Raw genomic sequence first — 26,364 nt, 5'->3', positions numbered from 1 at the left:
GCCTCCAGGCAGTCCCTGTCCACTTCACTACAGGACAGGGATGGCTCAGAATTTCTGGATACGCCATCCCAAGCACCCTTTCCTTCCTTCTTTTATGGGCCTCACCAAAATCAGCCACTTCATTCACCAAAATCAGCCACTTGATACTCTGTTATTACACTAAGCCTTTAAATCCCCTGCCATCAAATTACCACACCTACCTCAAATCTGGGCTTTCAACACATGAGTTGGTTACAATGCTCAGCATTTTGTTCCCTTTTTCTCTCTTCCCATCCACTGCAATGTTTTTACAAGCAGCACATCACCTTGCTTGGCTTAAATAGTTTTAAATTTCTTCCTTTGGATGTTTATTCTCTCTCTCTCAAGACAAGGAAATCAAACAGTTGGGTGTCTCAGCTGCTCAGAAGTTACAAACTGAAGTCCACAAAGTACTGTGAATGAAGGAGTCAATCTTCTCTAGGTAATGGAAGACCTAAGAAATTCAGACTGACAGGCAATTCAGGTGCTTTTAATGCTGTTAGTGACAGTGAAAGAGGACAGGGCTGCTTTCAGAAGGCTGACTCCTGCTTCCCAGGGAGGTAACACACAGAGACAGGGACCTGTGCCTTGCCATCTGCACACTTCAGCAGCAGATCCCAGGTGAGCAGCACACACAGAGCTGCCAAGATCTGGCATCACCCCCTGGAGTTAACCCCTCCTCAGCCCCTGGGTGCTGCTGCCCCAGCTCCCAGCAGTGCTTTGTTCACAAACTCCATATCAAAGAGCAGCTTTCCACCAAGCACAGCTGAGGACTTTGCTCTTTGGACTCTTATCTCCCTCTGGAATGAGGCCCAAGCCTCCAGCACGAAGCAAGGTCCACCTCAGTGATTAGGGCTTCAGGAGAAGCACAGAAGACAGGTCCATTAGGAATTCATGCTCATTTGGGAAGGGGAAAGACAGGCTTTCTTTACTACACTGGCATCATCTTGCATCTGTTTACTGACAAAAAAAAAAAAAGTAAGTCTCTACTAATTGCTATTTCATCCTATAGTAATGTGTTCCAAAAGAAAGTCACCATGGCACTTGGAATGTATATGCCAGAGGGACAGATGGAGAGGCAAGGAAAAGATTAATCATTTTATGGCAGAAAGCCAGTGGTGTTACCAAAAAAAAAAAAAAAAAAAAAAAAAAAAAAAAAAGTGAATTCAGTCCCAGTGCAAGAATGGTGGCAATGATGTTATCTGAGCTGAGGTGAGAGAGCTCACCTAAACCAACCTGCAGGTTTGGCAGTTTGACAAAACATTCAGTTAAAAATACTCACTTTGAAGTCAGTAACAAGAAAGCCTTAAAATGTAACATTTCAAGAATTGGATTTGATAATTAAATCATGATCTGGCTACCACTGTCAGAGGAAGCCAAGCTCCAAGTCTCCCATCACTTGAAGCTAATTGCTATAACCAAGGCCTACCACAACAGATTCATGAAGCAATTACTGTCTTGTTCTTCAGCAGTAAATTAACTCAAATTAAAATACTCAAATGTCCAGGAATAACTGTAATTTACTTCATCCTTTATTACTAAAATTTGGTAAAACTAGAAATAAAATTTTAAAAACCCCATTAAAAAGAAGCCAGGTGTTTTATTACCACTTGTAATAAGATGTGAAATTCTCTTCCAAGCATTTCACAGAGGCCAAAGAAGAACTTCAGTATTCCAAGGGCTTTAAAAAAAAAAAAATGAACCCATGTTTCCCCACAATTACTGAAATACAAAAGACAAAATTTCATGGGAAAACCTTCTTTACAAATGACTGGATTCTTGATATTCTTCATACAAATGACTGAAGAGAACAGATTCTTAATACACTTAACTGGAAATCAACTTTTCCCAGGAAAAGAAAATCAAGTGATCATATGCTTACACTGTATACATGCCTGAAGAAAGAAAATGTCTCCAAAATTCTCACAAGCCTGAGTACAAACACAAAGAAATCTACTACAATTCCTGCACTCAGTATCACTGTTGTACTTACGAAGCAAAATAAAGCTGAGGAGGTTTACTTTGTAATGAGTGTCACCTCTGCAAACAACAACTTCAAAGCTCTAATGAATAATTAGCCACAATTGATCAATGCATTCCAATTGCTTCAAGAGCTTTTATAAGTGCCAAGCAGAGCAAGTGGCTTTCTTCAGATAAACAAAAATTATTCTTAGTATACAAGAACAGAAATTTAACCAGAACCACAAAATTAACTGCAGATGTTTCAAAGGTTTTTTTCATTAAGAAAATCTAGTTTGGACATGAAGAATAATTCAACAATACTTGAAAAGAGAATTTTGAAAGGCAGAAATTCAGTGAAGATATGCCTCAACAGATACTCCACAGTATATTCACAGGCCAAAATTTTAATGAGTTAATTCCAGGAGAAGCTTCAGTGTGCACTAAAATACATTTATGGTCACACCAAAACACAGTTTTCTAACATAGGTTCCCAACTGAGTATCTCTGTCCTGCACCTCATCACCATTACGCTGAGTCAAAGTTTAGGAACAGCAGTGACAGGCAAGGGGAAATTTCTTCAAACTGAAAGAGGGGAAATTTACATTTGTTAACTCTTCCTTGGGAGGGTGGGCAGGCCCTGGCACAGGGTGCCCAGAGCAGCTGTGGCTGCCCCTGCATCCCTGGCAGTGCCCAAGGCCAGGCTGGGCAGGGCTGGAGCAGCCTGGGACAGTGGGAGGTGTCCCTGCCATGGCAGGGGTGGCACTGGATCAGTTTATGGTCCCTTCCAACCCAAACCATTCCATGATTCTGTGATTCTATAAATGCAGATTTCTATATCAAATTCAACTCAAAGTCTGCAGTCCTTCCTTTATTTCCTGCCCTGTGGATATCAGCCTTGCAGGCTGCACCCAACAGAACTGCCAGCTGTGCCTGCCAGCACCTCAGCAGTGCCTACAGCTGGCTGGAGACAGCCAAGGAAAGGGAGAGCACGTCATGCTCCAAAAATTGAGTATTATAAGGAATAAGCTGTTTTGGTAAGAGAAAACAGTAGCACTATTTAAGAGGTTCTTTCCCCATTTATCTCCCAGAAGCTGGCCAAGGATACATTATCAGGCAGCCCAAGGAATGTGATATTCCACAGAAGTGGCAGAAAAGACAACAGTAGCTCTGAGGAGGAACAGCAACAGGAAAAGTAGCTCCAAAATATAATGGAAAGAGATATTCTGTGTCCTTCCTCTACAATGTATACTCTCCTTGACAGACATGAATCCTAAAGGAAAAGGGGCAACACTGAAGGGAGGGGCTGTGACTCTAAAGTAACTACACTTTTCAATTGCAGACCAAGGAGAAAAATCAAATAGACAAGAAACAAACTCACAGTACAGGTTACATTAAAAGAAACAAAAATCAATATTGCTTACTCCAAGCAACTACTTAGCACAAATATCACAGCCTGATATTAACTATATCAGGAGAAATGATACTATAAATAATTTACACTGTTAAAATAATTTTAAAATAACATTAAGACCCAAATATATTTGTTTTGAAACACCACAATGACTTCAAGAGCTACTGTGACATTTCCAGTCCTTCTATAAAAGATGCTCTCCTTGAAGATTTAACAATACCCACGAAGCTATTGAGACAATTCTGAACAGGCTTTTAAACAAGGCAAGATCTGATGGCTGTCTTTAAACAGGATTAAAATTGAACAGTTTAACAAACCAGGCCTGTGCACACATTCCTCACTGACAGCAGCTGCACAGAGGATGATCCAGAAATGCTTTTTAACCCAAGATGCCCCATATCAGACTGAGGGAGCCACCACTGTTTGTTCCAAGAGAGAAATCTCATCTTCAGCTGGTGGTGTTCCAACACTTGTCCATTAGCAGGGTACAAAGATCCTCCCGTCCTAAAGGCAGTTATTTAATTAAGTCAATTTGCCAAAAGCTTCAAAGGGCATTTGTTTTGTTTCCAAAACTCCCCTGACAAGCAGAGCAGCCATGCAGCCAGGGCAGCATTGTGCTGCAGTCACTTGGAGAACACAAATCCTTTCCATCCAAAACAGCAGCAGAGCGCTAAATAATCTATTTACCACTCTTCAAAAAAAAACTCTATTTCATTTCTTTTGGCAAGGAGGCTCCTATATTTAACATGCTGTATTTTCATTATGATTCACTCTAAAACAAAGGCACTGTTGAACCTTTTTTAGAGCACAGGACACTGTTATTTCCCAAACCTAAATAGGATTTGTACACAGATACCAAAGAACACATCCATCACTTTGGAATTCGAGAATTTTCAGAACATGTAAGCACAGACATTTCCAGGTGCTACTTACAGGTCATTTTTGTAGCACCAGGAGTTCAAAAATCATCTCAAAACCTTATTAATCTAAATCTCAATTCTGCAAAGTATTCCTGGCCTTAGAATTAAAGCCATTGCTTGGATTACACACAAACAGTTAAAACACAAGCTTGGTGTGCCACTTCACAGTCACAGTAATTTCTGGAGTAAATAAAAATACTCTTTACTGTAATAGCAAGGAGGAGGAGGGTGAAGAGGAGAAACGAGCACATACTATTTACAGTCCATGGACACAGCTACAGCAAACTGATGCCACATACAAATGGACTTCAGCTTCCAAACAAAAACCAACAGGTATTTCCTCCAAAAATTCACAAGAAGAAAGGAAAATGCCATTATACTCTGCCATTCCTTATTCTCAGCCCTGCAGAGTAAACTAGCAATTGTGCCAGTAGGAATTCAGAATTATTCTCTGACATAAGGAGGGAAAGTGTGTATTGAAAGACCTTTTCTAGTTTAAATCTTAATCAAGGTGAAGAATAATCTACAAAGTAGATTTGGGCATGGTTTGTGCTCTTTTATTGGGCTCTTTTATTTTAACCCCCTATGGAAATGAGTGAATTTCAAAATTCTAAAGTGCAACTTTCCAACATCATCTTATTTTTTTGCCTGATGGTTGAAGTGTCCTGTTTTCCTTCAACAAAGTGTTTTCCACTTGTGGAAGCTGCAAAAGGAGAATTGCCTCCTCTCACTGCTTCCACTCCTGATCCATTTCTCAGGAAGGCTGACACAGTTTATCAAACTCTATGTAATGTTCCAAGTTTCCTGCACTGCCTTTTTTCTAAAGAAACAGACCACCAGCATTCAGATTCCAGACCTCAGCCCTGCCTGCTTTTCTGTATGTCCTTCCAATTACAGATTCCCAATATAATCACAGCTCACTGTCAAGCACAAATATTAAGTTTATCTTTTAAGTAAGGGCAAGCTTTGAGACCTGCTAAAAGGTCTTTTCATCAGAAAGGCTCCTGTGAAATCATATCTACATGCATGATTAGAGTCTATTAAGAAAATGACCGTGACAAAGATTTCCTTCTGACTGAAGGAACCAGGCATTTCGTAACTTCTACACACCAATGTTTCAGTTGGCAGGTTTTTCTCCCTCCCAACATCTGAGTCATTTTTTACCTGGGTATTAAAAACCCCAAACTACAAACAGCAGCAGGAAGATATGTGAAAGCAGTCTGAAAACTGGAATGATGTCATCTCAGTTACATCTGTCAGTATCTGGGAGTTTCTGTCATTTTGACTAACCTGAAACAACACTGTAAATCCTGCTTTTAATCAATGCTTCCAAAGGAACTGGTGAATCTGCTGGTTTCAGTCTCAAAACCTTCTTTTAGATAAACTTGGAAATAAACACCACTCTAACAACAAAAACTGAAGAATGACAAGACTCTTAGCAACATAATTTATGGTTAGTGACAAAAAGCTTAATGTTTGTGGTAGAAGATAATGGCACAATTCTGCTCTGAAGAGATCCCATAACATTTAATTTTTGTCAGCTGGCTGATAAGCCAGAGCAAGAGCACAGAGAGGATTTTGGGTGTGAAGCAGGAGGAGAGGAAACTGAGCTGTGGTTTGTCCCCACCAAGGCTGAGTGCTCTGCTTCTTGCAGCCCTGGAGCCAAACTGAACCTTGATACCTGCATAAGCCCCAGCCAAGTGCTTATCACTGCAAACATCTTCAATTACATTGCACAACTGCAAACAAGACTTAACTCATGTACTAGAAACAGGAAACAAGTGAATTTCGGGTGCCAGCAGTAAGAGCTGTGGGAAGTGAGCTTTTTAAGTCACTAAATCTCTTTGACGTATCAGCAAACTCATCTGTGGAGCAGCAATTTCCACGCTCATGTTTCAAAACAAAACTGCCTCAGAGACTTTCATTTTACTACGAGTCAGTGAGTTTTGCTATTATGTGTTTCTCTGTATTTACAGCTTTTTTCTGTTGTATTATTCAAAAAACACATATGTCTCACCTCAGTAAAAATGCTGTTTTGGTGCTCTTTATTTATCAGAGGATGGAGCAGCTATGGTTGAGTCTGTAGCATTATTAGGAGTCCCTGGAATGGGAAGCAGCCCTGTTTGGAATATGATTTGGACTGGCTACTGGTGTTTGCCAGAGGCATGGTCTGCTAGGAGACAGGCAGCTTGGCAGCCGAGCACGGACAACTCCGTGGATGAGAAGCAAATTAACTGCAAGTCATGTTAAAACAATTCAGGCAGAATTCAGACAGATTGAGAGCCACCACAGAAACAAACAGCACCAGCAGTTTGCTAAAACACACAGAGCTGCAAAGGAATGAGAACATCTTCAGCTGACTTAATTCACAATCAGCAAGCGTATCTAAATCTGGTACTCAGCAAAAGCAACTGGGGGATCTGTTTAAATAAATAGTTGGCTTCATTTTTTCTCATCACAAATTTTCCTTACCACAGTTTCCTCACAAGTAACGTAACCACATACATTGTGGAAATCCTGCTCTTAAACACAGCTCATTATCATATTTAATTTACTCAAGATTAATTTCCAACACCAAAACACCACTCAGAGAGCAAAACTGTGAATGCGCTTGTCTAAAGCACATGTATTAGACAGACACCCTGCCTGGAAACAACGATAGAATTCACTTCTTTTATAGCTCTACATTAAAAAGCCCCAAGACAACAAGTTATTCTCTTGGTAGAAGTAAAACATTGTTTTACTGGTTTCTGAAGTTCACTTCTCTAAGAGTTCCTCCTCCTCTTTAATCTGACCCTACTCTTACTGAAGCATACACTGCCATGTGGCTATTTTGACTGAAAGTTAAAAACATGCACTGTCCAAACAAATTAGGCCAATACCATTTAGAGGAAAAAACTGTTCTGCACTCATAGGCAAAAATGCAGCAGACCAGATCTAGTTTTGCACAGTTAGTGATTGTTTTGAGTCTGTTCAGGTTTTGATGCCAATCCCAGGCTGGTACCAACTTCCAGTGGGGCTTAAATCCATACACAGAGGTAAGGAAAACTCATCTCTTGCACACAGCACTTGGAACTCTGGATCTAAACTCCCTGCTACCTCCTGGAATACTACACTGGAAGATCTGCCAGCCAGATCAGCTTTTCCATCAGTTTCCTCCTGCACACAGGTTCTATTTCATATCAATATTAGTATTTTCCTTCAGAGTTTTCAAAATAGGTAAATTGACGTTACTCAAAATCTTTAATCTTCAAAAAGGTATCTCAAAAAAAAAAAAAAAACCCCAAACAACCATTAATGTTGTAAACCTCTTAACTAGGTATGGAAATAAATATTTTCTTCATCTCTTTATAGATTCAGCCTGACCAAACAATTTATTCTTTTTCCGAGGCATACAGAGCCCAGTAATGTTTGACTAAACTGTGCCTGCCCTTCATAAGGAAAGCTGAACTTGGGGTAGGTTTAATGGTTCTGTAAAGAAAAACACTTTGAAAGGAGCCCCCACCAAGATGTATCTTCACTGCAGGTTAACAGCAATACTTTCTACAGATTATCAGCCATGCACAACTCCAGATTTTTTCCTAATTTCTGCTGCTGGGTACCAGAATATCCTTGTTGGAGTGACAGGACTCTGAAGTCAGTGAAGAAAAGGGGGTTCCTTTTACAGAATTGTATGAGGAGGCATTATAGCTTGGAAACACATGGAAAAGAAAACACTCAAGAGTCCTCTCATCTGAATGGGACTTCACCACTTCTTAAGGGAAAGAGCAGAATATCAGGTAGAGGAATCACAGTCCAGAACTCCTAACACAGGGCAAAAAGGAAGCCTGAGAACCATACAAAAGAAATGGGAACTTCCCAACATTTTTTCCTAACTTTCCACAGGCTTTGACAGCTGCACTAGACACAGGGAATGCATCTCAGCAAGAGACTCTCAAACAACTCAATGAAAAACTCAATTTCCAGCCCTTGGCAGCCACAAAGAACAGGAAGGTTTCATCTCCTCCACCTGGGGAAGAAGAGCTCCCACAGCAACAGGAGTGTAAAACACAACCATGTCTCCAAAGAAATGCTCATTCCTATGGAAGCAATGACCATCTGCTGAGCTTTGCTACTGCTCATTACATCCAACAACCAACAGTCTTAAACCTCTAACAAGATGTTCTAGATGGTTTCAACACGTTTTCTGGACTTAATGGACTCAACAAAAACATGGTACAACACAAAAAGGCAATTCATTACTGCTGGAAATGATTGTGACAAGATGATCTGTTTTCTCTACTCCCATCAATAATTGGTCAAAGACAAATCCTTTCCTCTTTAAAGCTGATTTCCTAAGGAACTTCAATCCAGTCCAATAAAAATTCTCCTTGTAGTGTCATCCAAGAAAAAAGGACCACAATGCCACAATTACAAGTAAAATTGTTACAGGAAAGGAGACTGCCAGTGAAGGGAGCAGAGATACACACAGTATCATGGAAGAGGGAGTTCCTCAAAGGTTTCCAGGTATCTCAGCAAGAAAAATCACTGATCTTTGGAGTATCATGTGAAATCTTTGCTCACATCTCTACAGATTGAGGAAGTATTTTATTTTAATCTCTCCTTGCCAATGGAAGAATTATTGTCTTGATATCAGCACCTTCTTGCCCTCTGACACTGGGAATTAAGTTATTTTCCACTCCTGCTTGAATAGGTTAGGGCTAAGGTTTATCTCTACCTTTGGCTCATGCAAGCAGAGGAACACAAACCTCAGTCACCCTGCTCAGTCCTGCCTTAAAATAGCAAGTCCAGACCAAAATTAACAATCATGGTTGATGATGATTCAGATGAAATGAATCCTTGCAATTTCTGAGATCAGGTGAAGGGACCACATTCTGGATATTTTTCCTTCTTTTTCTCTTAATAGAAAGAATGCTTCTGTAAACACACCACAACAAACAAAACCAGAAAGAGGAATGGATTGATTAGTCACACACTAAAAAAGGATTGGAACCAACCACCACAGAAGCAAGGTCTTGCCTAACAAAACTGGTCCAAACCATGAAGGGTCACGAGTTCCATATAAACACACTGAACTGAGAAAAATGGGCTAGAGCTGTACTTGAACAAGGTTACTCAGAGATGCACATCACTTATTTTTAATGTAATTAGAATAATAAATAGTTTCTTTTAGGTATTTTTTCTGCATTTGTACTTCACAGCTCTTTGTTTCCCTTAGGATATTGCTACAGTCTTTGTCTAGAGAATTTCCTTCCAGCCTTGATACAGATACAGCAGGATGGCAGCTACATTTTAAGCTGTTTAGACAAGTTGGACACTGTTCACTATTAGGTAGATCAGCTGCCTCACCACTTTTATTACAGCTCTTTAAATCTTTTAAGCTGTACACATTAAGTGGTAAACACCAGGGAATCAGGAGGTGAAAAAACAAACTAACCCAAATTTTCCTTCAGCAGAAATTCCAGTTTCAGAAGAACAGACAAACTCACTGAAGTTTTTCTTTGCTTTTAAGAAAAGCTTTCCTGAAGCATCAATAAGAAAAAGCTAACACACAATCATGGCTGATAATCCTATTAGGACAATAAACTGGGGGATGGGGAGAGACTGGAAAAGGACAGCAATCCTCAAATGGCAACTAAGAAAATAGCAAAGACAGAGAACACTGCTGCTTGGCACAGGAAAATTCAGGGAGCAAGTATTTGTTCCAAAATGGAAACACAAAATTTTTGTGTAAAATACTCAGCTCACCTACTCTCTTTAATAAGAGAAAAAGAAGATGTATATAAAGTTAAACTTTTTAAAGAAACACAATGCTTTTAAGCTTCATCTTATTCAACAAGAGATGGAGCCCTGGAAAACACCAGTTTTCCTGTTTTACTTGGCCAAGTTTTTAAAATTATTTGAAGTGCACCTTCAAAGAAGCACCATTTTGTCACTTGTGCTCTGTCATGAAAAGTCACTATTCTCTTACAGTGCATTCCTTGCTCAAGCCAAATTTACTTTGCTTTTTGCACAGGTGTAAACTGAGGCACTCTGGGTCCCTTTCCTGAGCTGGTGAATCCATTTGCAGCTGGCAACAGGTTAGGCCTGAAGTCCTTGAAATGTGGAATTTGTCTGAGATCTGGCCTGTTCTTTAGCAGAGGTGGGTTTGTTTAAAATAAATCAAGACCTCACAGAACCTCCCCCATCAGGCTCACACAGATTGTGTCAGCAAGTTCTTTGCTTTGGGGTAATTCTACTTCAGTTGGTTCACATAAAACATTAGAGACTAAGAAAAATCTACTCCCAAGAACTTAGGTATCTGTAAATTCACAGAAATAAGCCAGATAAATAGAATTCCTCACTCTTCCCACAAATTTCAAAGGAAAACAAAAGAAAGATAAGCTGACTTTCTTTCAGTGCAGACCAATCAGCTTCCACACAACAAAATTAGCTGTCTCCAGCCTCCAAAACAGTTATGTCAACTTTCAGATGCTCTGACCTTCACTCATAGCACAAGTATCTCTTCCATAAGCAGAAGCATCTCTTCACTGCAGAGAGAATGCTTTTTATGGTTTTTATTTTTTAAAAAATTTAAATTAACTATACAGTACTCCAAAGTGATGTGAGCACCTCTTCAGAGTACAGGACACACACTTTCATGTCAGACAATGCAATTTTTTCCACAATACTAACACATCAATGAATTAACATTTACATGCTAATCAACTACAGTGACAACAGCTACTGATATATGAATAGATAAAATATCAGAGATAAAAATTGACCTTTTTTTCTACATATCAGAACATGGTGGGTTTGCCATCAAAATTTCATGAAGCAACTATACCAAAACAATCCAAACAAGAGATACGGCACAGGGCAGGAGGAGCAGCAGTCAAAACACTGCTCTGAGCTCACATCTGGGAAACAAAGAACTAAAAAGCAGCAACTGTATCAAACAGGGAGCCAGAGCAGCACCCCGTGACAGAAGCAGATACTTCCAGGTATACATTCCCTGCCCTGATCCACAATGGCCACCAAATGAGGCTCTTGCCCTCCCCTTGCACAGTTTGCATTAGCTTGGCAATCTACGTGAAATTTGACGTTTCCAGATCAGTTCCTCCATATTTAAAAACCATTGCTGCACAGCTGCTGACAGAGGTCCTTGACAAAGGAGCAATGGCTACACCTCTCCCTTCAATCTCCAAGTGCTCCCATTGCTTTGGAAGATGGCGTTGTCTGGCAGCTAAACTGAGATCCTGCACACGAGAAATCATCTGCTTCCTTTCTGCAGGATTATGCTACTCTTTTCTAATTCACTCTGCTAAGATACTTTCCAACTTTTAGCTTCGAGGATGTCTTTTTCAACAAGTGCTTTCATTCTGGATTACATGAGAAGAACTGCTTCAATTATCTCCTTTTCACAATGTCACTGGTGACTGAAATGGGGAACTACAGACTCAAGAAAAGCACATCCTTTAGTTCTGTCCCAGAAAAGGATCTACTGTGTTTCCTAAACACCTGTATGGAGAAAAAGAAGTGCAGTAAATAGAATACAGTAAATGGCATGTACATACTTTAGTAATTGCTCCTGTCTGTGCTGTGTTCAGCCCGGTGTGCCCAGCCATCTGTGGAGATACTTGGGTTAAAGTCTCTGCCAGCACACTGCCTGCATTCCCCTGCATGGCAGGGGCAGAATATTGCATTCCTGCTCCCCTTCCTCTTCCAGCTGCCCCAAGAGATCCATTCATTACCTGCCCTTGTCCTTGCTGAGGCTGATTCATTAAACTGTGACCAGAATTACTGTTGAGAAGGCTCTGGTGTGTCTGACTGAAATTAGTATTCATACATATCCCAGGTCCAGTCTGTGATGTCGCAGGGCTGCTCGTCACCATTCCCACTTGTTTTTGTGCTTGAGAGTTCAGAGTTTGGGATGCAGGTGTGGTAGGTCCAGAGGTGCTGGCTGCTTGTTTGGCCAGGCCAGGAGCAGAGGAGTCCCCTGGGTTGAGCGGGCTCTTGCCCATGGCGCCCAGGCTGGGGATGCCGGCGCTGTTGGGCTGCCCCTGCACCTGGGCAGCCACTCCCTGCTGCACGGGGCTGCTCGAGTTCACACTGCCAATCCCTGGGTTCAAGGAAGAGCCGCTGCTGCCCCTCAGAAGCTCAGAAAGTTGTTTGTGTTTGGAAGCCGCATCTGGAACGAGGTTCCCACTGCTGTTTAAAAGGCCCAACTCGCCATTGGGGATCAGCTCATCGGGAAGATCATTTTCCAAGTCAAACAAAGATCCGAAATCTACAAGTTAAAACAGAAACATGGGTGAGAAAACATGACAGATGAGTAGCTAAAATATTTATCTTTGCTACTTTGTAGCAGTGTTAACATCCACAGGCATCCAGGATGCCTTTACCCAGGACTGAGAAGTGAGTGAGGGTCCCTGTGACACAAACTCCAGAGCCTTTCGGAGCACAGCCATCACACACTGTACACAGCACTGGCCAATAAGCAGGTTTTCTGGCAAGAAATTTGCCAAAATGAAGCTTAAGAAAACTAAGGTGACATGAATACAATGATCTAATGTAATGCTTAGATTTCCCTTGTTTTGGCTAAAAGATAAAGGCAGAAATAACAACAGATTTTTTTCCTATTGATTTATGCTCCCAAAAGAGCAATTACATCACCTTTTCCAACCTCCTCTGTAATCCCAAGCCACAGCATTTCACCCAGCAATTCTACCCTGTCATTTATGTGTGCACATGGCCAAAGAACATCTTCCAGCACTGCTTCAAAACTTCACCAAAGAACAACAATGATTTCCCCAGCACTTTGATCCCAGTCTCACATATGAAGACATTTAAGATCAGCTTCTAGTCATTGACTTGTACCATGATCTGCTACCTCAGAAGATCCCAAAAGGGACTCAGCATTTTCTCCTTGTAATGCCTCTGGAATCAAGTCACTGCTCGATTCCTGAACAGCTCAAATAATTCAAATTGCTCTGTAAGTGCCCAGCCATCATTTATCATGCCCAATATTGACAGAGGTAATCCACACACTCTCCAGATGAGCAAAATAAATCAATCAAATCTTCATTAAGCCACTTGAAGGAACAGCTCTGCCTGGCTGCAACATTCAGACTAATAAAAAAGTGGTGGGGCTTTTTTTTTCCTTTAAAGGACCAACTCAGGTTCACTAAAATATTTTATTAATAGCACATCATAAGCAGCATCTGTGTAACAAGGTTATTTTAGTATGTAACTAAAAAATAGAATGTTGGTTCACTGTATATAGGTACTGCCATGTGAAAATAAAAGTTACATATTTGAAGACATAAGGACAGGCACATATTTATAAACATCTAAGCAGACCAGCCTCAATACACCAGAATAGCTCAAACACACAACACATCTTGGAAGAGTTTTCCAATCCAAAGATGTGAACTGAAACAATCACTTCTCACCGTAACATAAATGAGTGAAAACATTATTTTGCCCCCCAAGTCAGCCCTGACACACCCCAGTCCTTCACTCTGAGCAACAAACCACATTTTTCCAGGTTAGAGCAAAGAAGAGTTCTTTACTTAAGAAGGATATTCCAAAGGCTTCATTGTTTTAAAGTTTAATTCACTCTTCAACCACAAAAAGTTGGTGCAAGATCCAGGCTGCAAAAATTATGTAAGATGGTATATTGGAAAAAAAAAAAACAAACCTCAAGCAACACAAACTATCACAAAACACAGATGCATCACCAAGCCATCTCAGTACATTTTAATAGTGTAGTGATAGCTTTTATCAGCATGTGCATTTCCAATTCAACCTAGCTGAAGAAAAACTAATAAAAATGGTCAGACTAGCAATGCCTGATGAGTTACACAAACAGGCACAGGAAACAAAGACAAAACCATTAAATTCTGGCTGTTTTGAGGTGCTCAAAGCACCATGTCCTTCAGGGGCCCACACTGCCATCATCACCTACCAGAGTCAATAATCCTTTCAGGACTGCATGATGTCGGCTGTGACAAACACACCCTGCTCAGAACAGAGCCCCTGCTCCCCTCCAAGCAGGCAAAGAACAAGCTAACATTTCACTTAGCAAGATTCATTAAAGTATATTTAATTTCTCTTACTTGCTTCTTTTCATTTCAGGTCTTTAGTTCATCTTTCCTGGTGTACCTTTGACTCCATGAGTGCTTCATCTCTCCTCCAGTTTCCCACACAACATCTGGACACTGACCAGGCTGCAATCTGCCACTTCATTGATATTTTGGCTCTTTCCCTCTTCCAAATTTCCCTATTTCAGCTGGGAATGCTGGGAGGCTCTGCCACTGGAGCCCAACCAAACCCATCTGCCTGTGCATCACCAAGGGTGGCACATGGGGCCAGGGCTGAGGTTCTTCCTCTCTTCAACTGCTCTCATCACCCCAGCCCCCCAGATTCAAGGTTTCATTCACACAACTTCTGTAAATCCCATATAAAGGTGTTCTTCCAAGCTTCTACATCAAAATTGTTAATATTTCATGGACAATAGATGTGTGGGTGCAGGAACAGGGGCAGAGAAGAAGAGACAAAATGTCAAGGGGGAAGATGTTGCTGTGGCTTAAAGAGTAGTTTTTTCCAGCTGTATTTCAAAATGGGATGCTGGAGTATAAATGCTCAATTTGTTTTTTTGCTTGGCTGGCTGGACTCTCTCAGTCTTGCCAGAGCCAAGAACTGGAAATGTTTTTGCAGTTTACAAAAAAGAGTGAAGAAAGCATTTGGGAATATTGCCACTTAAAACCTGAAATAATCTACCACTCCTAAGCTCCTGTAAGAAGGCTGTACATTTAGGTTAGACATGGAAAATGTACTGCTCTGCCAGCAGGAAAATAAAAAGCAGGTAAACAACTTAACACAATGGTCCTGTAAAAATTCACCAAGAATTCAATTGTTCATGCAATGATTAATCATCTTCTTTTATATTTCATCAGAGTCATGCACATTAAAAACAGCAACACAAGGCACATTTTACAACGGTTATAAAATACAACAGAAAACAAAAATCTACTTGAGCATGTCTGCAACAAATCCATAAAGATAAGAGATTGTCTTGGCAGTTATAAAAAGAATAAGTATATTTACACACATATAAAAATCTGCCATAATAAGAACATGGCCCATTTCTACTGACAGAGAAATGAAAAGCAACTGCAGTGCCTCCATCCTCACAAGAAGAACAGAACTGATCCCATTCTCAATGCTTCAACTGTTTCTCAAAGGCAGCTACCAGGAGGCTAAAAACCAAAAAAACCCCCAAGGGATGCTTTTGCCTTTACATGCAGTTACCTGAAGCAATGGTCAGGGAACACCTTTGCTGACAAGTCCCACCAAGCTTTAACCTGCTCCATCCTCAAAGCTGCCACACACCCAGCACACATCAGAGCAGGAAAAGTGGTCTGGATTTTAAAGGAGAACAGATTCCCTAAACCCAAAAGGCACAAACCTCTAACTCAGTGCTCCTGCAGCAGCAGAGCCCACCAAGGCTGTGCAGATTCACCTCGTTGTGTCTTGTCTCTAACACAGCAAACTCTGATCCTCAACCTGATACCCTTCATTACCTCTGTCACATAAACCCCAATGTCCTCTTAACAGCAGAGCACCAAAAAAGCAGAGATTATGTTTTCTGGAAGGCATGGAGAAGCACTAGGCAAGTACCACACCCCCACTCTTTCCAAAGGGCTCCTTCTCCAATCTGAGCATTCTGCCTTCCTCGAGCAGCTATTTTCACACATAGAAGATAACCACACTTGAGACACTTTCTCTCCTAATTTCAGTCTTGTGAGCTTAAATGTCACAGTTTTCTGCCTTCCTGGACAACGCTTTCAGCAACCAGAATTTTAAAAAACCATGTTCTGTTTCCTTCTAGGCCTTTTCAAAAGAAAAATACCCCAAAACTCTGCTGCATCCTGAAGGCAGAACATTCTCATCTGTACAACTGCTTGTGACTGCTACTGGGAGCCTTTCCTAATATACATATTCAATCAATTAACTTGTTTCAATGTCACCATTTTTTCCCCTTTAGCTCAGCCTGGAGAGGTGACAAACATCCTAAGGTGTTTCATTATGTGTCTTATTATCTCAAATGCATCTCACTGCAAGCAGGAGGAGAAGTATCAAATTCAGTTTCATTTTTTACAGCATAATCTTTGCTTGAGACGTGACTGGGAGCTGTCCTGTCACAAACTGACTGTTCATGGCATGGAGCAGACACTCCAGTCCAGCACACAAGCAGTATTTTCACCAGGCCTTTCTTTCATGCCAACATAGCTGTTACATTTCAGTGAGCCCAATTTTGTTTTGGAAGGCTTCTTTCAATCACGCCAGACCCCAGCAGACAAAGCCTCAACAGTTCAGAGCTCCAGCCATTCCCTAAAATTCACTGTCAGGTAGCTCTCCTCAATAGCCACACTGTGTGGCACAGTCAGCAATTACCATGTCCATTCCAACTTCCTTTCCAGGTTTGAAGATTCTGTAATTTATTGTTTCACAAAAGACAATTATTGCATTTAATGTTTTAGAACAATTAACGTGTTCACGGAAAATCTAAAATTTCCAGCAAGGAAACTTCAGATTTGTGTCTTTCTCTAACAAGACATGGAAAGCTTGGGCACTGACATGCATCTGACCCTGACTTTCAGCAGAGCAGCATCACTTCTTCTGAACACCATGTTTAACAACCAGGTTGAGAAAGATGGTGATGAGGGACCTGGCTGGGTGAAGGGTGATGAGAAGGAATAAGAGATCCAACATCAAGGATCTGGATGAGTCTTAACAATTTATGGCTTGAATAATAAGAGATTTGAATATTTAACTAAATTTCTACATGCCTGATCATTTAAACCACTTGCACTTGGGATGAGAAAGGAATACAGTCTGGGTTGCTCATTCCTAAGTCACTGGAGTGGTCAAAACTCAAATGTGTTGATATGAACATCACCTTTTGGAATCACTGGGACTTATCTCTAGAAAACTCACTGGAATCATCATCACAGCTCTCTCTTGTTGACAGGCCCAAAGTCACTGAGGTTGGAAGGGCCATCAGGTCTGACTGCAGCCCAGCCCTCCAGCTCCTCTCACAGGGCACATGCTCCAGCCCCAAACTCCTGAGCAGCCTTCACTGAACTCACTCCAGCTCCTCCATGACCTTCCCAGTGATGGAGAGGAGGCTGAACAGTCTGACTGTATTGTCTTTTAACCCTTTTTGAAATGGGTTTAACACTTGCCTTTGCTTGCTTTCCTGTGGCTGTGATTTTAGACAGTTCCTAGTATCTTCCTCAATCCATTTTGGTAAGGCATCAGCAACTAAGTGACTTTTCAAAACTGAAGCTTATTACACAAACAAATCATGAAACTAATGAAAAAAAAAATCAGTTCTCTTCTAACCTCTGCTGCAGCACTACCTGTATTCCTGACTCAGCTCCTGACACCAGCTCCACCAGCAGACACACGAGCCAGGATGGGGAAAATGCACATCTCCACATCCTTTATACCACCACCAAGGTGTGATAACAACTACCAGCTGATACAGGAAAGGCCACCTGCTCTGTCCTGTCCTCCTCATCACCTCCATGAAAATACAGTAGTACAAACTGAGATCCTTCCTTGGTCACACCAGGTCAGTCCCCAGCCTCCCTTTCCACTTCCATGTTTTGCATCACCTCAAGGTTCTCTCTGCTCTACTTGTCCAAGCTGCCTCCACCATCTCTCTTTTGCTGTGCTCATAGTGACAACACAACCTGGGTTAAAATCTAGAAAAACCTGAGATACTGGTTTATTTCAGAAGTAATTGGTGGGTTTAGGGATTATTCTACCCTTTCATAAAAATAAATCACAGATTACTTGAGTGTTTCCCTATGAATTACAAAGTAGTCTATGAGAGCACATTAAATGGCCCTTGCACCTGGCACTAAGGCTTACATAAAGAAGCAAATATGAAAAATATCCAGATAAGAAGCTAGTCTCTAACCTCTTCCCAGAGGCCAGAGGGGAATAAAGCCAAGGTAACCCCAAAATGTGTGGCAGAAGCAGCCCAACAAGAGTGCTCACTCTGGTCTGCTCTTGGAAGTATCAGATGGCAAATGATGGATTGCCTTTGCCTTCCTCTGCCCCTCTCCAAAGCCATTCTTCCTTTTAATTGTTTCCCAAGGTATCTCCACTATTTTGACACAGGTGCCATGTCTGCTCTTGGGAATAAGTCTAAATCCCACCCAGCAGCATCCACAAGACACACATGGCTACTGTCCCAGTGCACGTGGCTACCAGGCTAACCCTCTTACAAACCAGAAGGCTTCAGTAAATTTATTTACCATAAGAAGAGAAACCCAGACAGAAGGAAGAGGAAGCAATCTGCCTATGGGCTAGGAGACACCACACATCAGCTTTTCATTCACAAGATCATCCTGATGAAGATTAAATACTTTAAGGTTCTTGCAGCATATTAACATTACCAGCAGTCAGATTGCCTTCTCATCCCATCACAAACACACACATCGTGCCTCTTGCCCAAATTTAACAGCTGACAGAACATTTAAATTCTGAATGACCCTTTTAAAAGGAATCATCTGAGATTCTGGTAATTAATAGTGGGCATGACATGCACAGTCTGTACCAAGCCAGTGTCTGCTTGTGCCTGCCTTGAGCTGGCTCCCACAGCTCCCCTTAGGGCTGTGCCACCCGCACTGCCCACCTGGAAAGGGAATCAGCACACAACACATAAGGACATGAATTATCTGGACAAACAAACTTTAGTTGTGACATTCCCTGGCCAGAGACTTCCCAGTGAGTATATTTCCAACACAGGTGGTTCAGGTTTGAAGTGTTCAGCTCCTCCTGCTCCCCACAATGAGTGACAGTGTCAGGGGTGAGAACTGGAGCTCAGTTCTGGCTCAGGAGCTCCCTTCAGCTACACAAGTCCTTCTATGACAATTCCCATTTAACACAGCTTCTCCAACAGAACCACAGAACAGGCCTGTTCTGAGAAGAGTGAAATATATAAATATGTACTTGAAGTAATATTTTGAAACAAGGAAAAAAAAACCTAAGCAATATTACTATGAAATAGGCAAGTCTGGGGTCTCCTCTGTGATGTATAGAAGTCGTAAAAAGTACACATTCCATTATTTTTAATGCCACTTTTCCCTCCCTATTTCTGATACCAAATTTAAGGGAACTGTCTTCTGCTTGGCAAGAACATACAACCCAAACCAAAGCAAACATACACAAGGAAGTAACAGCAAACGAGCACCTGAAACTAACTAATATTTTTGTATATTTATATCTAAAAAAGCTTCCAGCTGCAACTGACAACCCAACTCTCCCAAGAATCTTTTACTTTAAAGCATTGATTTCAGTGGGATGGGGCTGTTTTGAACCATTCTCATTAATACTTTCCTTTAGGGAGTTTATGAACTTAGGAAAAAACTTCACAAAGAAGTGAGCCAGACTCACACTCAGTACTTAACTCAAGCCACCTGGTAATTTCCCCATCTCTTCTCTCCATGGGATGATGACACCACACAAGAGATGACACAGGAGTGATGTCACCAGCAACATCCACCCACTAACCCAGGTACCTGTGGTGGCAAAGCTGGGCAGAGCAAGAGAGCAGCTTGTGCTCTCCTGGTGACACACACACAGACAGGGGCTGCAATGCAATGTCCCATTCTACTTCTCACTCTGCACCAGAAGGGCTCCAGCTCTGATTCCTGTTTCTGCCATATTCAACTGCAGCAGGAAAATGACAAGTGCCCAGGAGATTGGGAGGAACAGACATCCAGGGAAGAACAACTCCTTTTCTCAATGTTGTTTTCCCAAGGAAGCTTCCCCAGCACTAAAGGTGACCAGCAGGGAAGCTGGGGATTATTTTACAGACTTACAGATGTATAAATAAAAATATATCCACACACAAACTGCAAACCAAAAATACTGTATTTATCTAGTTACCATAAATAACATCCTTATTTCTCAGTGATGGCAAATAAGAAAGCAGGAAAGGAAGAGTGTGTTAAGAGATTCAGATTAAGAGTTATAATTATCACTGCTAATAGAAGTTGCAGTTTTCTTTTAATTCACACTTATGATTCTGCAAAATACTTAATAGTATTTGTTGAAGCATCTTTATTAAAGAGTTTTCCAAATAAACAATTTAGGTTCTTTCTGTATCTTAGACATCTGAGAAGACAGATGGAAAACATAACATATGTTAAAAGGAAGATTTACAAAGCAAAAATTCTTAAAAGTGTAAACCAAATTAGGGTGGATGTGTCAGATTTCTAAGTTATCCCTCAATTTTTTTCACTGTATAAGAACAAACCCCAGAATTTTTCAAATTGTGTTTTTCAACTACCCTCTCCACCCTGGTTTCACATTAACCTGCAGTGTGTTGTTAAGAGGGTGAAGGTTTTTTTTCATGTTCTTCTCTCTTAGCAGATAGCAACAGTAAGTAAAATATAATAAAGATAAACACTAAGAATATGTGGGGGGTTTTAATGTGAAGCTGCAGGTATAATGAAAAAGCACTGCATGTTGCTGTAGAAATAATTAATGGCATTGGACGACGACTCCAAGGAATGTCCAGCCAAAATAGAAAGTGAATAATCTGCAGCAGAAAACTGGGAATCAGTTCACAAGCTACCAAGAGATCTCTGGAGTACAGCAAAGACACAGCCTCTATTCCTGCCTGCTGCTGGCAGGGCTTCTCCAGGAGCTCTATGGCACAGCATTTTCCTAGCTAACTTTAAGTCACTGGAGGGATAAGAAGTTTGAAGTCCCCAGCACATGTGCAATTATCAAAGTATGAATTTCAAAAAATAAAGGAATGGGCAAAATGGTAGGACTGTGGACTGTCACATATGATCAGGCTAGCAGATCATCTGCTCAACTTTTCATCCCACACAGACATGAGTGTCAAACTCCTTGGAAAAACCTGTAAAAACATTGGGAGAGTACACAATACCCTGCTATCAGTAGTGCCCCAGGAACTGGTAAGAATTAGCTGTGCTAGACTCTATAAATGAGTACATTTCTAATCTCAAACATCTCCTGTCCCAGATCACAAGAGCTGGCATCAAGTTATGCAGGTCAGTCACTTCAGGTGAGAAAAACCTAAAGAGTTTGTATCAAATCTCTAGCTCAAAGTAAACATCTTGCTTGGCATCATCCTCTCCCATCCACCACCTCCATGGTTCCACGAGTCTTAAACAATATAACCAAGAAGTATTCTACCAGAAACAATATAGCCATGAATATCCCACCTCGTTTTCCAGTCCCAGATAGTTGGGGCACAAGTACCACAAAACAAACAAAAAGGACATTCCCATGAATAATTACAACTATGCGCATTCCTTCACCTACAGCTTTTCAGAAAATGAATTTCTTCCCTAAATTTTCTGCCGATAAATGAGAGTGTGTTCACTTAATGAAATTATGCTTTTCCTTTTTCCAGGGAGAGAATAAGGGAGTGTGTAACTGTGATTCTTACTGCCACAGCACACACATGACACTCGAGTTTTGCAGGTACCACACAAAACAAGAGCAGATGGATTACACAGGCTTCCATGAGGCTTTTCAGGCACGCAGGAATGAACCCTTTAAAACATCCATACTAATGCTTTCACGTGCCCAAACAAAATCTGGGTTTAGATCACTGAGACGTCACTCCATCTGAAGTCTCTGCTAAGAATGTGAACACAAGCTTAGAAAACCTTGCTGTCTTTCCTTAAGCTACTTTGCTTTTGTCCACCTCTTTTCAAACTAAAACCTAAACCCAGTGTAATACACCTATCTGGTTTTTGGCAGGAGAGCAGGATCAAATCAGGCTGCGCATCGACACGAACTCGCTCCTGTGAAGCTCTGTGGCTGGCTGGGAGTCAGCCAGAGATCTCCTTATCTCAGCACGTAGGGAGGCACGTGCAACAGGGCCAGCCTTTCCCCAGTGTAAAATCCAGGCCCTGGATGCCAACACATGGGCCAGGAAGAGAACAGGAGTTATCAGGGAGCTCGGCCCACAGCTTTTGCAGCAGCAGCAGCCACGTGGCTTCATCTGTGCAGGATCAGAAGTTACGGAGGAAAAAAGAATTAAAAATCAACAAAAGCCCCTACACAAGGAAGTGTGAAGTGAAAACCTAGCTCTAGTGGACTTTGGAAGCTGCCCATCTCACCTTCTTCCCAACTTCACCTAGTTTAGGAATTTGTTAACTCCTGATGCCGTCAGGGACACCCTCTGCTCTGGCCCAGATTACACTGTGTTGTTTCTGGAACTGGTGCAGCACCACAGCAGCAGAAGCTACAGGGCACACAATGAAGGCAGACAGAAGCATGACTTTAGTGAAACTCAGACCCTCACTGAGCTACCTGCAGAAGGGACCACAGTCCAGGGGCCCCTGAACACCTCCAGCTGTGCTGCTGCTCCATTCAGGCACGTTTTTCCCAACCAGCCCGAGAGCAGCTCGAGAACGCCGCCAGGTCTGTGTACTTTCTGCTGAAGGACCAATGCCAGCAATGTACAAAACAATCAGCACTGAAATAACACACTGCCATAAGCAAAGTTACTGTAATTCTACTTTTTGTAGGAGTCCCTTGTTTATTCTGAGGCGCTGGATGAGAACATCTCACAACAGCCACAGAGGAGACAAATGTTTAGGTATGAAAACGCCTGTGTATCCAATAAAGCAGTAATTAGACAAAAGCACTACTCCTACCTGGCTAGACAAGGAAAAATCTTTCCCACAGACATCTTACCACAGCAGTCAGCTCGTTCAATACAGCCCAGCAATGGCAAGAGAAGTTAACAGCCAGGAGTCTTAACCTTCCTTATTGATACAAAGAGCAGCAGGGCAACTGCGAAATGAGACTATCATGAAACTTAACGATGGTCACAGCACCTATTTCTGTTATCCTTTCATCTCTGCACCCTTCTGCAAGGCCAGACACTGGATTTAGCTGCTTAGGTTTAACAGAAAAGACCATATTTTCAGAAGGTAAACACACCAATTTCAACGGCACAAACTTTGCCCCGGTAAGCTGAGGAGCTATTTTTATCAGAAAGATTAAAGGCAGCTAAAACTTACCCTGACAAAAAGAGTTGCTTAACATCACCGCATCAAAGCATCAAGAGAAAAATATAAACAAGGAGGAGAGCAGTTGCTTTCTGCCCAATGTTCAGGCCTGCCATCAGAGCCTCGGGTGTGAGCATTCGCAGGCTTGAGCCAAACTGCTCAGCCGGGCCCGACGCGGCGGCTGTGAAAGCACGTCCTGCTCACGGCAGCCACAGCACCCACCCGTGCGGGGCTGCCACTGCAATTACACTAATTCTGCTCAACTCGGGGCTAAATCCTCACACCCATCTTCCCCAGGCCCCCCCGATCACTAAGGCCACTTTCCAGGCTGCAACAGAACTTTTCCATTTAAGCCCCAGCAGCAGCAGGGAGCAGCCTGGTTTAGTTCCAGGAGCAGGCATTTGACAGCAATCACTACTCAAACTATTTGTATCGCCAGCCACAATGCACGGAAACCTTCAGCGATCCTTCAACGAGCAGCATTAACTGCTGGCAACAAACCTAGAAGTGCCTTTTCCTAAAAACAAGCCTCTCTTTAAGTGCACAAACATTACCCACACCCTTGGCAGAGAGGTATTTTTGCCTATGGAACAGCAGGATGATGACAGAACTCCTTGTCCAGAATAGAACTTGGGGTTTGCCATGCCAGTGCCCCCAGGCCCCCTGAGCCCTGCAGAACTTTCTGCAGATGCTGGAGTTCACACATCCAGCAGCACACAGAGCTCCCCGAGACACACGAGAACTTGCTGAACAGGACGTAATTAAGACTGAAGCATTCCAGAACAGCCCAAGTGAACTTCAAAAAAGAAAGAAGAAAGAAAGAAAAAAAAACCAAACCAAGACACTGGCTACCAGGAGAGTCTAAAATGTCTCGCTGAAGAATTAAAGAACTATAAACTGTATTTGTTCTGAGTTACAAAGAGCATTTCGCAGCAACTTGTGTATCAGCCTTCCATATATTCCAGTGCTTCCACACCAGGGATTAACACGGTTCAATCACAAGACCTCACCTAGATATTCCCTGACAATTCTTACTCGATACTGTTTCTTTCTCGCTTGTTTCATTTATTTGCAGACTGAGAAGAGAAGGTTTCCATAAAAAACCCCTAAAGGACCGAAGCATCTGTAAAGTGTTGCCAAATGCAGATTGAGCAAGACGAAAAAACCCACAGAATTTATCAGCTCAATTATAGTAATATTTTTTTTTCAGTCTATGAAAACACAGCAGGCACAGCATGATTAACTTATCACTATCCTTTCCACAAGATTCATTAATCTCTGAAAGCAGAAATTCAAGTGCAACAGACTTCGTGTTGTTCTGAAACCACACTTTCAGGGATTGAAACAGTCGGAACACCGGGAGAGGCCGGTCCAGGCACACATGCTCTTGTGCACACACGTGTGTATTTACAATGGGCACACACTGGCTGGAAACGAGACATTTTGATGTGTTTTGTTATCTACAAACCCATCACAATTGAAGAAAAAGGCGCGCCAGAGACACTACACGACACGGACAAGTCGCAGTGACTGCCAGGCTGCCGGGCATTTCGGCATGCGAGCAACCCCACAACTTCAATTATTATCGGCAAATCGGTTGGGGTTTAAAGGAAAAATGCTTGAAACAGTTTAAGCCAAATACCTTAAAACCTCGGTCACAGGTTGGGAGGTAAAAAGAAGCACAAAGTATTAACTGGAGGGTAGAATTAGATGGTCTTCAAGGTCCTTTCCAACCCAAATCATTCTATGACTAAGAAGCTATTAAGGAGTTTTTATTCCGTAGTGTGTCACACACAGGGGCACAGTGAAAAAGCCTGTATAGGGCTATTAGCTGTGGGTAATCTGTGGGGTTTAAGGAGTAGACAGAAACCTCAACTACCCTTCCAAGTAGGCACCTTCAGCTTTAAGCTGAAGGAGGGTAGATTTAGAATCTGTATCGGGGAGCAATTCCTTCCTTTGACGATAGCGAGGCCCTCGCACAGGCTGCCGAGAGAAGCTGCGGCTGCCCCACGCCTGGAAGTGTCCAAGGCCAGGCTGGACGGAGCTCGGAGCACCCTGGGATAGTGGAAGGTGTCCCTACCCATGGCAGGAGACGGAACAAGACGGACGTTAAGGTCCCTTCCAAGCCGAACCATTCCACGATTGTACAATAAGCAGGACGGTCGGTGCTTCCCATGCCTGGCCCTTCTCCTTCCCTACCCACATCCCATTCACCTGTCCACCCCCATCACCCAAACCGAGGCACTAAAAACCAAGATGACGGAAGAAAAGAAGGGAAACTCAACTCAAAAAACGTCTCTTTCCAACCGCTATTTATAGCCGGGACGGTACTTGGCGTACGGGTCCCGCCCGGTAACTTCGACTGCAGGAGGCCCAACCCACCCCCGCCAGGAACCGCGGCAGGGCGGGCGGGCCCCGGGCCCCCCCCTCCGGCGGGGCGCTAGGGGCGGGGGGGTGTGGGGGGAGAACCGCCGTGGAGCCCCACCCGAGCCACCCCCGCGGCCTTACCTGTGCTATCGCTGGCGGAGAAGCCCGGCGAGTTGAGCTTGGCCCGCTTGGGGTTGGGCGGCCCGTCGAGTAAGTTCTCCGCCATGGTGGCCGGAGCGGCGGAGCCGGTGATCGTTGTCGGGGGGTGCCCGGGGGGGGCCGAGCTCGCTGTCCCCGCTCCTCCGCCGCACGGGAACCCAACAGCGCCGCTCAGTGCCCGGCCGGCCGCCCCCGCTCCCCCATGCCGGGCCGCCGCAGGCCGCAGGGAGGAGGGCTCGGGGCGGGGAGCGAAGGGCCCAGCGCCCCCTCCCTGCCGGCCGCGCTCCTCCCGGGCGCTCCCCCCGCCGCGGTGCCCGGATGGCGGCTCAGGCCGTCACTCGGGGCGCATTCCGCCCCCCCACACGCTCCCCTCGCCTCGCCCCGTCCCCTCCCCTCCGCGGCGGCGGCTTCGCCCCGGCCCCCGCCCGCCGCCCGCCCGCGGCCGAGGTAGGGGAGGGAG

The 26,364-nt window shown here is 43.0% G+C and overlaps 1 protein-coding gene across 5 annotated transcripts in view; it reads right to left on the bottom strand.

Annotated features, from left to right (window-relative positions):
- CREBBP (CREB binding protein) overlaps positions 1 to 26,124 on the bottom strand; it is a 97,041-nt gene extending 70,917 nt beyond the window's left edge. For 4 of the 5 annotated variants that reach the window (XM_054270616.1, XM_054270621.1, XM_054270618.1 and 1 more), the window contains exons 1-2: positions 25,887 to 26,124; positions 11,871 to 12,583 (exon numbers count right to left, since the gene is read on the bottom strand). In XM_054270616.1, the coding sequence (XP_054126591.1) occupies positions 11,871 to 12,583; positions 25,887 to 25,971 (798 nt within the window). In that variant the 5' untranslated portion in view covers positions 25,972 to 26,124. The remainder of the gene's footprint in view (positions 1 to 11,870; positions 12,584 to 25,886) is intronic. The other variant, XM_054270620.1, reaches the window with a different exon arrangement.
- Positions 26,125 to 26,364: the final 240 nt, after the last annotated feature.

The sequence above is a fragment of the Melozone crissalis genome, unplaced genomic scaffold (assembly GCF_028551555.1).
Source record: "Melozone crissalis strain CALT ecotype California unplaced genomic scaffold, PUWL_Pcris_2 ptg000012l_1, whole genome shotgun sequence".
NCBI lineage: Eukaryota > Metazoa > Chordata > Aves > Passeriformes > Passerellidae > Melozone > Melozone crissalis.
This window is presented reverse-complemented; position numbering and strand designations above follow the sequence as displayed.